The sequence below is a fragment of the Triticum aestivum genome, chromosome 5A (assembly GCF_018294505.1).
Source record: "Triticum aestivum cultivar Chinese Spring chromosome 5A, IWGSC CS RefSeq v2.1, whole genome shotgun sequence".
NCBI classification, from domain to species: domain Eukaryota; kingdom Viridiplantae; phylum Streptophyta; class Magnoliopsida; order Poales; family Poaceae; genus Triticum; species Triticum aestivum.
In genome coordinates, this window is record NC_057806.1 from 658,841,217 (window position 1) to 658,853,819 (window position 12,603).

General features: G+C 46.1%; 1 protein-coding gene and 1 pseudogene across 1 annotated transcript; both read right to left on the reverse strand.

Annotated features, from left to right (window-relative positions):
• Positions 1 to 2,731: 2,731 nt before the first annotated feature.
• Positions 2,732 to 8,608, reverse strand: LOC123101737 (uncharacterized; annotated as a pseudogene).
• A 309-nt stretch (positions 8,609 to 8,917) lies between these two features.
• LOC123108257 (uncharacterized) lies at positions 8,918 to 10,366 on the reverse strand. The gene is made up of 4 exons (XM_044530080.1): positions 10,151 to 10,366; positions 9,915 to 10,004; positions 9,588 to 9,817; positions 8,918 to 9,475 (listed from the first exon to the last, which is right to left on the reverse strand). Exons 1-3 carry the CDS (start codon positions 10,323 to 10,325, stop codon positions 9,600 to 9,602), a joined length of 483 nt encoding a protein of 160 aa, XP_044386015.1. The 5' UTR covers positions 10,326 to 10,366; the 3' UTR covers positions 8,918 to 9,475; positions 9,588 to 9,599.
• Between the last annotated feature and the right edge of the window lie 2,237 nt (positions 10,367 to 12,603).

Genomic DNA, 12,603 nt, shown 5'->3' on the forward strand with positions numbered 1-12,603 from the left:
TCCAATGTCCGCCCACACACAGCCCGTGTGGGCTGCCTCCTACTCACATCACACACAGTGTGTGGGCGCATGTCGTATATGCCACACATGTGGCAGTTAGCGGCATCCAATATAATAATATATATTATATACGTACTATTTAAAAAATATGTAAGATTCTGTCGTCCAGTCGTCCTTCGTCAAACATTACATGCTTCCCCTCATCTTTATGTTTTGATTTTTTTTCTCACATCTGTTTTTTCATCAAAAAACCGCCTCAATTACACCATATCTTATTGATGTAACAAATAAAAAAATTATTTTCTTTGATAAGTCAATAATAATAACTAAAAGGTATTAAATCCTATTTTCCATGCAATCGCATTAATATGGGTAGGTATCACTAGTCAACCTGATAGAATATTTACGCCCCAATTGCAACAGACGGGAAATTATCTAACCACCTAAGAAATTGGTTTAATTCAAAGAAAATTGGAATATCGTGGGAGTCTAGTTAGAATAACTCTAGAATAGTTGCCATATTTGCGTAAGTGCTATTGTGAGCTCGAGCTCACATAATTTTGGATGAACAGTAAATCCAAAAAAGTAGTAAAAAAATCAAAAAGTTCTGAACTTTTTTTAGCAAGAAACATTGGTGTTTTTTCTACAAGCGTGCAAATTTTGGCGACGGAATCACATTCGTGGAGGTGTGCACAAAAAAACAAAATTGATGCTCCAAAATGCTTCCAAATACTCCTTTTGAAGCATCGATTTTGTTTTTTTTCCCACAGCTCCACAGATGTGATTTTGCCATGGAAATTTGCATGTGTAGAAAAACATCAATGTTTCTTGCCAAAAAAATGATTTTTTTACTATTTTTTATGATTTTACTGTTCATCCGGGATCATATGAGCTCGAGCTCACAAACCCTGTTTCCCCATATTTGGCCTATCACTGCACCGACTATCTGACGTTTGAGGGCCCAAAACATGTCTAATGTAGTCGTCGTGCCGATCTTAGCCTCCATAAATTTTTGGAGTCCACTCCAAATCAAACTCGCGAGCCGCCAAATCTGGAGGCTTGGGGGCCGAGCTTCATATCCAACTGTCTGCGCGACATGTTTTCTGCCTCTCACTTCCATTCCTGGCAATGGCGCAACCATCTTTATGACTCCTGCTTTCACTTCTCTCAATGGCGCAGTTGCATGTTTTTTCATCGAGAAGAGCGCCCATTAATGTCCCCATCGCGTGTCTCCACTCGTGCACCCATTTCCCACCTAAGTGCACCAATTAATTTAGACATACTCCTTCCGTTCGGAATTACTTGTCGCAAAAATGGGTGTATCTAGATGTATTTTAGTTCTAGATACACCCATTTTCGAGACAAGTAATTCCGAACGGAGGGAGTAGTTTCCTGTTGGAGCACGCCCTCCGATGGTATATAACACCCTCGCCTTCCCTGTTCACCAGCACCACTGATCACACATCTTCATATCGCTGCCACACTCACTCCCATCTGCCATGTCGCAATGGCCTAGCCCTCCTCGTGGACCCTTCCCCAGTGAGGCTGAAGAGAATAATGCTAAAAGGAAGTTCTGGGAGAGGTCCTGACGGTGATCCGAGTGGGTCAAGGGTGAGGCGCTTGTTCTTGTTGAATCGATTGTTGGGTCCAGGCACCTCCCCACCGCCCACCTCTACTTTGCCCATGTGAGACAATACCTCCTTAGTAGAAAGAGATGTCACGCTCATGGAGGACTAGAAAATATATGGCCTTCTCCTGCGTCGAGGACACACAAGCGTACATAGACCGTGTGACCATGGAAGTGGCAGCAGCCAAAGCATCCCTCTCCTACAAGGTCACTTCCAAACGAAGGAAGAGCAAGAATAAAATAGATGTTAACTTACCAGTTTAGTTGTATTTTAGTTTAGCTTGTTAAATTCATAGTTGAAATCATAGATTAAATTGTTCGTTGATGAGATGGGTACGAATATTTATTAGCCAGTGACAAATGGGTCCTAATCGCATGGAATAATTGGAGGCTCCGTTTATGGCGATTCTAATTTTGCACATTACCTCGACAGCCTCCAAAAAAATTATGGAGCGCCCTCCATACGTGTTTCGGAGGCTGCAAATATGGTGACTCTACTAGATTTACTGTTTGGATGTTTATTCCAAGGCAATGGTGGATCAACATTTTCAAGGCAGAAGTACCTAGGACGCATTTGGTTACTTGCACTGTTTTTTGCCACTTTGCATATTTATCCCAGCAGTTGGGCCTGGTTGAGCATATGCAGGCAAAAAAAACATATGCATGTTGATTGGTGGCCTGCATTGCATCAAGGCCCAGTTGGGTGCATGTTGTTTACTTGCATGTGTTTGTGCTTCGGGTGTGAGCAGATGCAAAGCACAGTTGTTTGATTGTGTGCAAGTTCTTGATCTGCTCACCCCTTTCAAATGTGGTGAACTTATCACCCATTTAACAGCACACAACGCACACACAACACACTATGATCAACAGCATCAGAAAAACAACAAGAACAAAGCAAAAATAAAGCAAGGAACAAGCGGATCATAAGCTACTAGGCATAAGTTTAAACAGCAGGGCATCCCATGCCCCTGCTGGACCCGAGGATGTTGCTCCTTGGGCAAAATATACACAAGTTCACAGCAAAAGAGACGATCGGGCTTCAGTTCAAACCTACACTACTTCAGTTATGACTACGAGCATGAGAGATCAGACTTGACAGATGAACTAGAGGGCCTGAGTGCTATCGCCGACGCAGCTGTGCTTCGAGCACCGGACAATGCAGATGTTGGAGCTATTGGCGTTGAAGATCTGCACCTTCAGCCCCAGGCCGGAGAGCTTGAAGACGACAAGGTCGCCGGGGACGATCTTGTGCCGGTCGCAGAAGTACTCCTAGCAGTGCCCCAGCACCATTTGCCCCTTGAACATATGCACATGGACTCAAAACTCGCACCACTTGTTGGCGGAGAGGCTGATGACGTGAGGAGGGCCGCTGACCAGCCATTGCTTCATCGCCGCCCTGAATTTACGCGGGATGATGAGCATGGAGATGTCCTCCTGGTCACTGATATGCACGTAGAACCCGATAGAGTCCCGTGCACCCTCCTCATGGCCGGCACCGTAGCTGCATTGGCTCGGGGTTGCGGCATGGTGCAGAAAGGGTAGGAAGCTCACAGTACCGCCGCATATCTACTTTGGCTGCGAAGAGGCCGGCAATCCACCTCTCTTGGATGGGATTGCTGTCAGCGATGACGGGAGTGGGTGGGGCATGGCGAGATGGCGACGTGGCCATCAAAGAAACTAAACGGGCGGTGAGGTGCGAGAGGGAATGGGTGTGAACTGGCGAGGACGGTGAGGGGAGGGGGCATGGGGATTTATGGGCCGTCACATCTTCTCCTGCGCTTCCCCGGGCATGCAGGTGCTCGCCATGCGTGGCTCGAGCGAGCCTGGCTCGCAAAAAACGTCCGATTCGGCTGTTCCTCCAGACCCAGGCCCAGGCCTGCTTTGAGGTTTGTGCGGGCCATGAAGTGCATGCGACCCAGGCAACCAAATAGGCCAAATTCTGCCCGACCTAATGTAGGTGACCAAATTCGTGCCTACTATTTTTATGCAATAACCTTGGAACAACCTAAGTGGGTTGAGTGGCAGGACTTGAGGTAGAACCTGATGTGGATGGGATGAGGGCGGCGAGATGAGCAGGTGGGCAGTAGTGCACTAAGATAGGAGATGTAGATGCGGGTGCCGGTGTTAAACCAACTCTAGCAGAGTTGTTATATGGTCCCAAACTCCATAATAACCTTCTGAATTGACGCTTTTGCTCAAAATGTCCGTCTAGCAGGTCGTCTATTGCGACTCCATCATCACAATTTCTAGAGTGCATTGTAATGCCTCCCTTAGCTTTCATATTTGGAGGTTGGGGACATTTTAGGACGCACGTGTCCTCCTACCACCGCTGCCAATTACCACTTCCGAGTCCGGACCGCCTCAATTTCGCACCGCTCGACACAGCTAACCCCTTCTCACCCCTACGACACCTCGCCGTAGCCCGGCCTTAGCTTCCCACCGTATGGTCGACCACCGGCATGGCCACACTATGGGAGCTAGATGCGGGCATATATATCTTTGCCCTCATTCCACCTTTCCGCTTGTTGACAAAGAAGGCGCAATAGAGAAGTGTTTATCCACAATGAATGCACTATATTCTAATCAAATGTCATATCGTACACTGGAACAACGAAAGTACCACATTGAAGTCACGATCAGCAATCTCAGACCTTCACGCTGAATTTTAAGTTGCATTTAATCTCCGATGACCAATGATAGACAAGACCAAGTCTCGTAAAAGAATCCATCATAGTGTACAAGTGCGAAAAAATCATAATGATCTGAAAACTAAGCGAGCTAGGGTAAGATCAAACACTAGCTTGTTATAGCTGTTGTTCTTTTCTTCCAGACGTCATGAAGAAAGGGGATGCACCTCTGGATGTAGGAAGATCCCAGGTCCAATCCATAAGCCTGAAAAAAAAATGGCAACCGTCCCGGACTCCAAGAGAAGGAGGGTCTAAAATAGTAAATTATACTAGTAATCACTATACAGTTATCCATTACATTGAAATTTTCTATTGAATATGTGGTAAAGAATTTTAATATGCAGTAGTAAGTCCACACCACAGATTAATAGTGTGTACTACGCAAAAAATCAATCTAAGCTTGACGGTGAGTTTAGTTTGGTTGTGTGAGACTAGTAGGAGCTCTTGTATAACACGTATAAATTATCAAATATAGTATGTACACAAAATTAGAGTTGACACCATATTTATATTAGTCGGTGATTATTATAAGAAAGTTGTTGCAATTCCAAATAAAACATGCACATGTTTTTAACGTATCATCACTGAACCCAACTCCCACGACCTATTTACGAGTGACACAATTTATACCTGGTACTAGAAACTACTGCTCCCTCCGTTCCTAAATATTTGTCTTTCTAGAAATTTCAACAAGTGACTACATACGAAGCAAAATGAGTGACTTTATACTCTAAAATATGTCTATATACATCTGTACTTGATAGTCCATTTGAAATCTCTAAAAAGACAAATATTTAGGATCGGAGGGAGTATTGAGCTATTGGATAGACGGTGCACTTTAGAGATATCTACCATCATAATTAATAATATTTAGATATACATGGACACATGTATAGACACACAAAATATATCTATGGACCACGTAATCTATTTAATTAGCAAAAATTAATTCAAAAAATTTATGACGGCCTAAAGTTTAAATTTAGGGGAAGCAAATTTATCAATAATATGCATGGCGGTCGTATAACAACGAACACAATAGTTATTATTTAACAACATTGTTATGTGGTTAATTATGCCAACTATGAAATAGAACGAAGATGACGCTATGGCAATATAACTTTAAACAAGTATGAATGTTTAGTGTACAACAACAACAACAAAGCTTTTAGTCCCAAATAAATTAGGGTAGGCTAGAGGTGAAACCCATAAGATCTCGCAACCAACTCATGGCCCTGGCACATGGATAACAAGCTTCCACGCACCCCTGTCCATAGCTAGCTTTTTGGTGATACTCCAATCCTTCAAGTCTCTCTTAACGGACTCCTCCCATGTCAAATTCGGTCTACCCCGCCCTCTCTTGACATTCTCCGCACGCTTTAGCCGTCCACTATGCACCGGAACTTCTGGAGGCCTGCGCTGAATATGCCCAAACCATCTCAGACGATGTTGGACAAGCTTATCTTCAATTGGTGCTACCCCAACTCTATCTCGTATATCATCATTCCGGACTCGATCCTTCCTTGTGTGGCCACACATCCATCTCAACATACGCATCTCCGCCACACCTAACTGTTGAACATATCGCCTTTTAGTCGGCCAACACTCAGCGCCATACAACATTGCGGGTCGAACCGCCGTCCTGTAGAACTTGCCTTTTAGCTTTTGTGGCACTCTCTTGTCACAGAGAATGCCAGAAGCTTGGCGCCACTTCATCCATCCGGCTTTGATTCGATGGTTCACATCTTCATCAATACCCCCATCCTCCTGCAGCATTGACCCCAAATACCGAAAGGTGTCATTCTAAGGTACCACCTGGCCATCAAGGCTAACCTCCTCCTCACACCTAGTAGTACTGAAACCGCACATCATGTACTCGGTTTTAGTTCTACTAAGCCTAAACCCTTTCGATTCCAAGGTTTGTCTCCATAACTCTAACTTCCTATTTATCCCCGTCCGACTGTCGTCAACTAGCACCACATCATCCGCAAAGAGCATACACCATGGGATATCTCCTTGTATATCCCTTGTGACCTCATCCATCACCAATGCAAAAAAGATAAGGGCTCAAAGCTGACCCCTGATGCAGTCCTATCTTAATCGGGAAGTCATCAGTGTCGACATCACTTGTTCGAACACTTGTCACAACATTATCGTACATGTCCTTGACGAGGGTAATGTACTTTGCTGGGACTTTGTGTTTCTCCAAGGCCCACCACATGACATTCCGCGGTATCTTATCATAGGCCTTCTCCAAGTCAATGAACACCATATGCAAGTCCTTCTTTTGCTCCCTATATCTCTCCATAAGTTGTCGTACCAAGAAAATGGCTTCCATGGTCGACCTCCCAGGCATGAAACCAAACTGATTTTTGGTCACGCTTGTCATTCTTCTTAAGCGGTGCTCAATGGCTCTCTCCCATAGCTTCATTGTATGGCTCATCAGCTTAATTCCACGGTAATTAGTACAACTCTGAACATCCCCCTTGTTCTTGAAGATTGGTACTAATATACTCCGTCTCCATTCTTCTGGCATCTTGTTTGCCCGAAAAATGAGGTTGAAAAGCTTGGTTAGCCATACTATCGCTATGTCCCCGAGACCTTTTCACACCTCAATGGGGATACAATCAGGGCCCATCGCCTTGCCTCCTTTCATCCTTTTTAAAGCCTCCTTGACTTCAGACTCCTGGATTCGCCGCACAAAACGCATGCTGGTCTCATCAAAGGAGTCGTCCAGTTCAATGGTAGAACTCTCATTCTCCCCATTGAACAGCTTGTCGAAGTACTCCCGCCATCTATGCTTAATCTCCTCGTCCTTCACCAAGAGTTGGGCTGCTCCGTCCTTGATGCATTTGACTTGGCCAATATCCCTCGTCTTCCTCTCTCGGATCTTGGCCATCTTATAGATGTCCCTTTCACCTTCCTTCGTGTCTAACCGTTGGTAGAGGTCCTCATATGCCCGACCCCTTGCTTCACCAACAGCTCGCTTTGCGGCCTTCTTCGCCATCTTGTACTTCTCTATGTTGTCTGCACTCCTATCCAGGTATAGGCGTTTGAAGCAATCTTTCTTCTCTTTAATCGCCTTCTGGACATCATCATTCCACCATCAGGTATCCTTATTTTCGCTTCTCCTTCCCTTGAACACTCCAAGCTCCTCCGAGGCCACCTTACGAATGCAAGTCACCATCTTCGTCCACACATTGTTCGCATCTCCTCCTTCCTCCCAAGGGCCCTCCTTAATGACCCTCTCCTTGAACGCTAGAGCTACCTCCCCCTTGAGCTTCCACCACTTCGTTCTAGCGACTTTGGCACGCTTATCCCGCTGGACACGAATCCGAAAGCGGAAGTCAGCAACCACCAGCTTATGCTGGGGTACAACACTCTCTCCAGGTATCACCTTACAGTCTAGGCACGCACGCCTATCTTCTCTTCTCGAGAGGATGAAATCAATCTGGCTAGAGTGTTGGCCACTACTAAAAGTCACCAGATGTGATTCTCTCTTTCTAAAGAGGGTGTTAGCTACAATCATGTTGTAGGCTAGAGCAAAGCTTAAGACATCTTCTCCTTTTTGATTCCTGATGCCATAGCCAAAGCCCCCGTGCGCCCCTTCAAAACCTGTGTTAGATGTACCCACGTGGTCATTGAGGTCTCCTCCTATGAAGAGCTTCTCACCAATCGGTACACTCCTAACCATGTCTTCCAGGCCTTCCCAGAACTCCCTCTTGGTGTTCTCATTGTGGCCTACTTGCGGGGCATACGCGCTGATAACATTGAGAACCAAGTCCTCAACTACCAGCTTGACCAGGATAATCCGGTCCCCACGTCTCTTGACGTCTACCACTCCATACTTGAGGCTCTTGTTGATCAAGATGCCTACGCCATTTCTGTTTGCGGCCGTCCCTGTGTACCACAGCTTGAAGCTAGTATCCTTCACCTCCTTCGCCTTCTGTCCTCTCCATTTGGTTTCTTGGACGCAAAGGATATCAACACCTCTCCTCACCGCTGCATCAACTAGCTCCCGAAGCTTCCCTGTCAGAGACCCTATGTTCCAGCTACCTAAGCGAATCCTCCTAGGCTCGGCTAGCTTCCTTACCCTTCGCACTCGTCGAGTCAAATGCGAAGACCCTTGCCCATTTTCCACTACATCTGGGCGCCGATGTAGCGCGCCATTAAGGATGCGACGACCCGATCCTCGCTCACTTGCCACCGTATCCGGATCAAGATACAGCGCGCCACCTTGGGGGTGACGGCCCGGCCCTTGCCCATTTTTCACCACACCCGGGTTCCGATGTAGCGCGTCGCTGAGAGGGTTACGCCCCAACGAAAATCTTTTGGGTTTCATCTTCATAAGAGTGGCTGAGTTTTTACGTTGGCTCGCCAAGCCTATCACAACCCTCCTCCTTTACCCGGGCTTGGGACCGGCTATGTTGAGACAACATAGGCGGAGTTATGAATGTTTAGTGTAAAATAGTTATTTTAATTCTCTGTAGTTAAAAAAAAAAGGTTTTGTCGAAGCAACAAAACAAAACTATACAAAGAGATCTTATTGATGATCGTGGCTGCAAAGGCAGGGTGCTGAGCTCTGACGGGTGTCGCAACAAAACAAAACTATATAAAGAGATCTTATTAATAATCGTGGCCACAAAGCCAAGGTGCTGAGTGGTGTGTGTCAGGCTAGCTTTGCTAACTGGACACCAACACTGAGATGGTTGCATTAGCAAAGGCAAGAAATTGACCATCGAAGGGTGGTAGGGGTGGCGATGCTTGGATGGTTGCGCCATTGAGCGTAAAACATTCGCGAGACTGGTTGAACCCGAATAGAAAGGTTGTCTCTTTGGGATACATGCTTCGCCGCGTTGAAGCTGAGATCTGTTGTGCATTACCTTAATCGAGCTTTATTTGCGCAGCGACTGCAGCAAAGCAAACTTTGCACGGGGTCTCGAGGGGATCGGCCAGTCATTCCTCATAGCAAGCGTGGCACAGGCAGATATGCTCACTAGGTAGGGTCACGACGGTTGCTGGGTTCGTCTTGCACTTATGCATTTCTTCAAGCGGCTGGCGTCGTTTGGCGGGAGCACGGGCGGCTTGTTGGGCCTCCATTCGCTTGAGATGGCGGCGCGGAGTAAAAATTCTTTGTCATCCATCACCTCCGAGAGATGATCTTGAGCACAAGAGCAAATACATAATTAGGACCCAGGCAAGTAATCAGGACCCAAGCACACAAAAAAGTGCAATCTTTTTTTCATTGATGGAAGGAATTCTAAGTTTCTAACCTTGCGCCTCGGTCATGGGTCCAAAGAATATTGTTGCCCCGGCCGGCGCCGTGATACCTCCGGGCGGCCAGCGTGGTGGCGGTCGGACGCCTGCTGCTGCAGAAAACGGCTCGTGAGAAAGGAAGGCGTAGGCAGGAAAGGGCGTGGGGGGCTGGGGGCGAGTCCAGTCGATGTTGCCGCGCCTTCAACGGTGGCGGCATGCGACAGATCTGCGGTGCGGTGTTTCTTGGCTGCAAAGGATAAAGAGAAAAAAAGTGGCTTTCAGACTTGCCCGCCGCCGGCGGCCATGGATTCGAAGAGCAGAGGTCTTTTAATATTGAAACTTACTGGATCCCGAAGCATCTGATCCGGATGGATCGTCCACGTTCTTCTTTTTCCCACGGACAAGCGTCTCCTGCTCCTCATCCCCAGACCCGACTGCAAAGAAAGAAAGAAAGAAAGAAAGAAAGATGGTGCCTTTTACACATGCCCGACTCCATGGACCCGAGAGAAAACACATCGACCACGGTGACGCCGCCTGCGCATGCAGAACGAATCAAGGATGTTTGGGTTGTCGAACTCACCCTGAGGAACCGTGGCGTCCGGATCCTGGTCGGTGGCCAACGGAAGCTTGAGGTGGTCACGGCCGGTGTCACCCCCGGCCGGCGCCGGCGACTTTGGTGCGTCTTGGCCCGCCATGGTCTCCGTGGGCGGCGGCGACGTTGGTGCGTCAAGAACCTTCCCCTCCTGGCCCGCCATGGTCTGCGTGCCGCTGGGGCTTTTGGATGGGTTAGGGAGCGTCTGGGTTTGGTTGTTTGAGAAGAAGAGGAAGGAAGGACCCCACGCCTACTTGTACCGCAGAGAGAGAGAGAGAGAGAGAGAGAGAGAGAGAGAGAGAGGGCAGGCAGGGATAGCCGGGCAGGGGACGCCGCCGCGGTCAAAGATTTTCCTGGTCGTACTGCTCGCTTTTCTCTCTCCGTAGTGTGAGGCCGAGAAACAGAGCAGGAGGTGGTTTGCTTTTAAGTTTTACTAGTGTAATTCTTTCATGTACTCTCTCCATTTGCTCTCTTTTGTCTGCGATGCGAGGAAACACGACGGAGACCTCCCGTTAGAAATGAAGATTAATAATACTTGCATGCATTGCACGCGCGTGCATGAAGAGATCGCTAATTGGATGTCCGCCTGTCCCCGCCTGCAAGTTTATCTCCTCTGCTTTGGGTTTGCTTTTTAAAGATGGGTGCTACGTTTTTTTGAACCACCAACAGGTGCCTAATTTCATTTCAGCTCTTTAAGAAAAAGTACATGAGAGTTCACCTTGGCTTGAAGTAAGAAGAACAAGAAAGGCAATAAAGCCATTGGAGAAGAGCTGAAGGGAGTACAACAGATAGGTTGAGTAAAGCATCAACCTGATGACCAACATGTACAGGTAAAGGAGAAGGAACCATCTAGTAACTCAGATAGAAGAAACTCCATATGTTTTGCTGCCACTCTAGAAGGATGAAGATCGTGACTGCAACAGATACTCCTTTAAGTTAATGGCAATGCACTGTATGCAACATGCTGCCTGCGATCTGAAAATCCTGGAAACATGAAATACCTAAGGTAAGTGAAGATTAGACGTATTATTAAAGAAAGTAGCCAATTCTTTTTTAATGTTCCAAGGAGTGGCAGAATACGAAATGTTTCTCAAAGCAGCAATAGAGGCTAAAGACAGACAATCCATTAAGAAAGTAGGCTTAGCAAGATTAAGTCTAGAAGCCAATTGAGCAGCACAAGAAAGGGCAATCGCTTCAACCCTTAAGGGAGTAGAAGTAGGAGGAGCTGAGGCTTGAACCTGCACATTACTCTCACCTTGATCAGAATGAATACAGATGAAAACCCCCACACCAGTACCTACATGCACTTGTCCTAGGCCTAGATTTTTTTTAGATCTGAAAGCTACATCAGAGAAAATTTTAACTCCAGAAATTAGGAGGTCATACTTTCCTTGCATAGGTAAAACATCATTTGAAGAATTATCATTAGAATGAGACTCCGTTTGAGAGATGGAAGAAATGTTATCCAGATGGTCATTCTCCAAGTTAGCTGTAGGTATCTGAACTTCATAAGGGAGGTTCTTTTTCCGGTCAAAATGAAAATCATTTCTAGCTTTGCAAAGGCACCGAAGAAAATTAAGGATTTCAAATTGAAGCATGAGGATGATTCATACGAGTAAGAGCAATAAGAATGGAGTGCATGGAAGAGTGGCCTTGGATAAGAGCATCCGATCTGAGGAACCAAGGACAAGAAAACCAAGCTGCCCGCGCAAAAGTTCAGAGGAAAAAAAAGATGAAATTCATCCTCCTGAAGACCACATCTGCAACAAAACTAAGAGATATGAACAGAAAAACGCCCAGCACGCATACCCGTTGGCGTAGCCCGTCGAAGAAGCCTCCAAGGAAAAGTTTGAACCCTAGGGATCAAATTCTTATGTTTCCAGATGAATTTAAGAAAGTCTTTCAAGTCAAGAGAAATATCAATAGGAGCCTTTCTAGGGTTACTTTAAATATCTTGCAAACAAAGTTTATAAGCAGATTTTGAAGAGCAGATGCCATTGGGAGCAAGACCCCAACAAAGAAAATCCGGGCCATCACCATCAATAATGTATGTATGAACAATGAGAGAGGCCAATGGCTGCTGGAAAAGAGAGAAAATGAGCTGATGGTTCCAACTTATGCGGCCAGGAAGCCAAAGATCTCTCACAAGAGAAGGATATTGGAAACCAACTTGTTGAGGCACAATATAATCATGAATAGAATGCCAAATATTACACCAAGGCATGCTCCACAAGGATATGTTACCTTGAGTGAGTTGATAAAAATCATGATCACAAAGCTTGGGTAACATTTTCAAAATTGAAGCCCAAAAAGCAGATTTAGGAGGAGAAGCATTAGCTTTCCAAATTGAGGTACCAGGGAAGTATTTGGCCTTAAGAGTAAGGTACAAATGTGAAGAAGGAGATTTAGCTAACCTCCAAGCGGCTGAGAGAATGAGACTT

Bases quoted from the DNA above. Each gene is read 5' to 3' on its own strand.
- LOC123108257 (XM_044530080.1), bottom strand. From the start codon at position 10,325: ATGGCGGGCCAGGAGGGGAAGGTTCTTGACGCACCAACGTCGCCGCCG. The intron at 10,005-10,150 runs GTGAGTTCGACA...CTTTCTTTGCAG, and splicing joins GGACGCCACGGTTCCTCAGG to TCGGGTCTGGGGATGAGGAG. The intron at 9,818-9,914 runs GTAAGTTTCAAT...TATCCTTTGCAG, and splicing joins ATCAGATGCTTCGGGATCCA to CCAAGAAACACCGCACCGCA.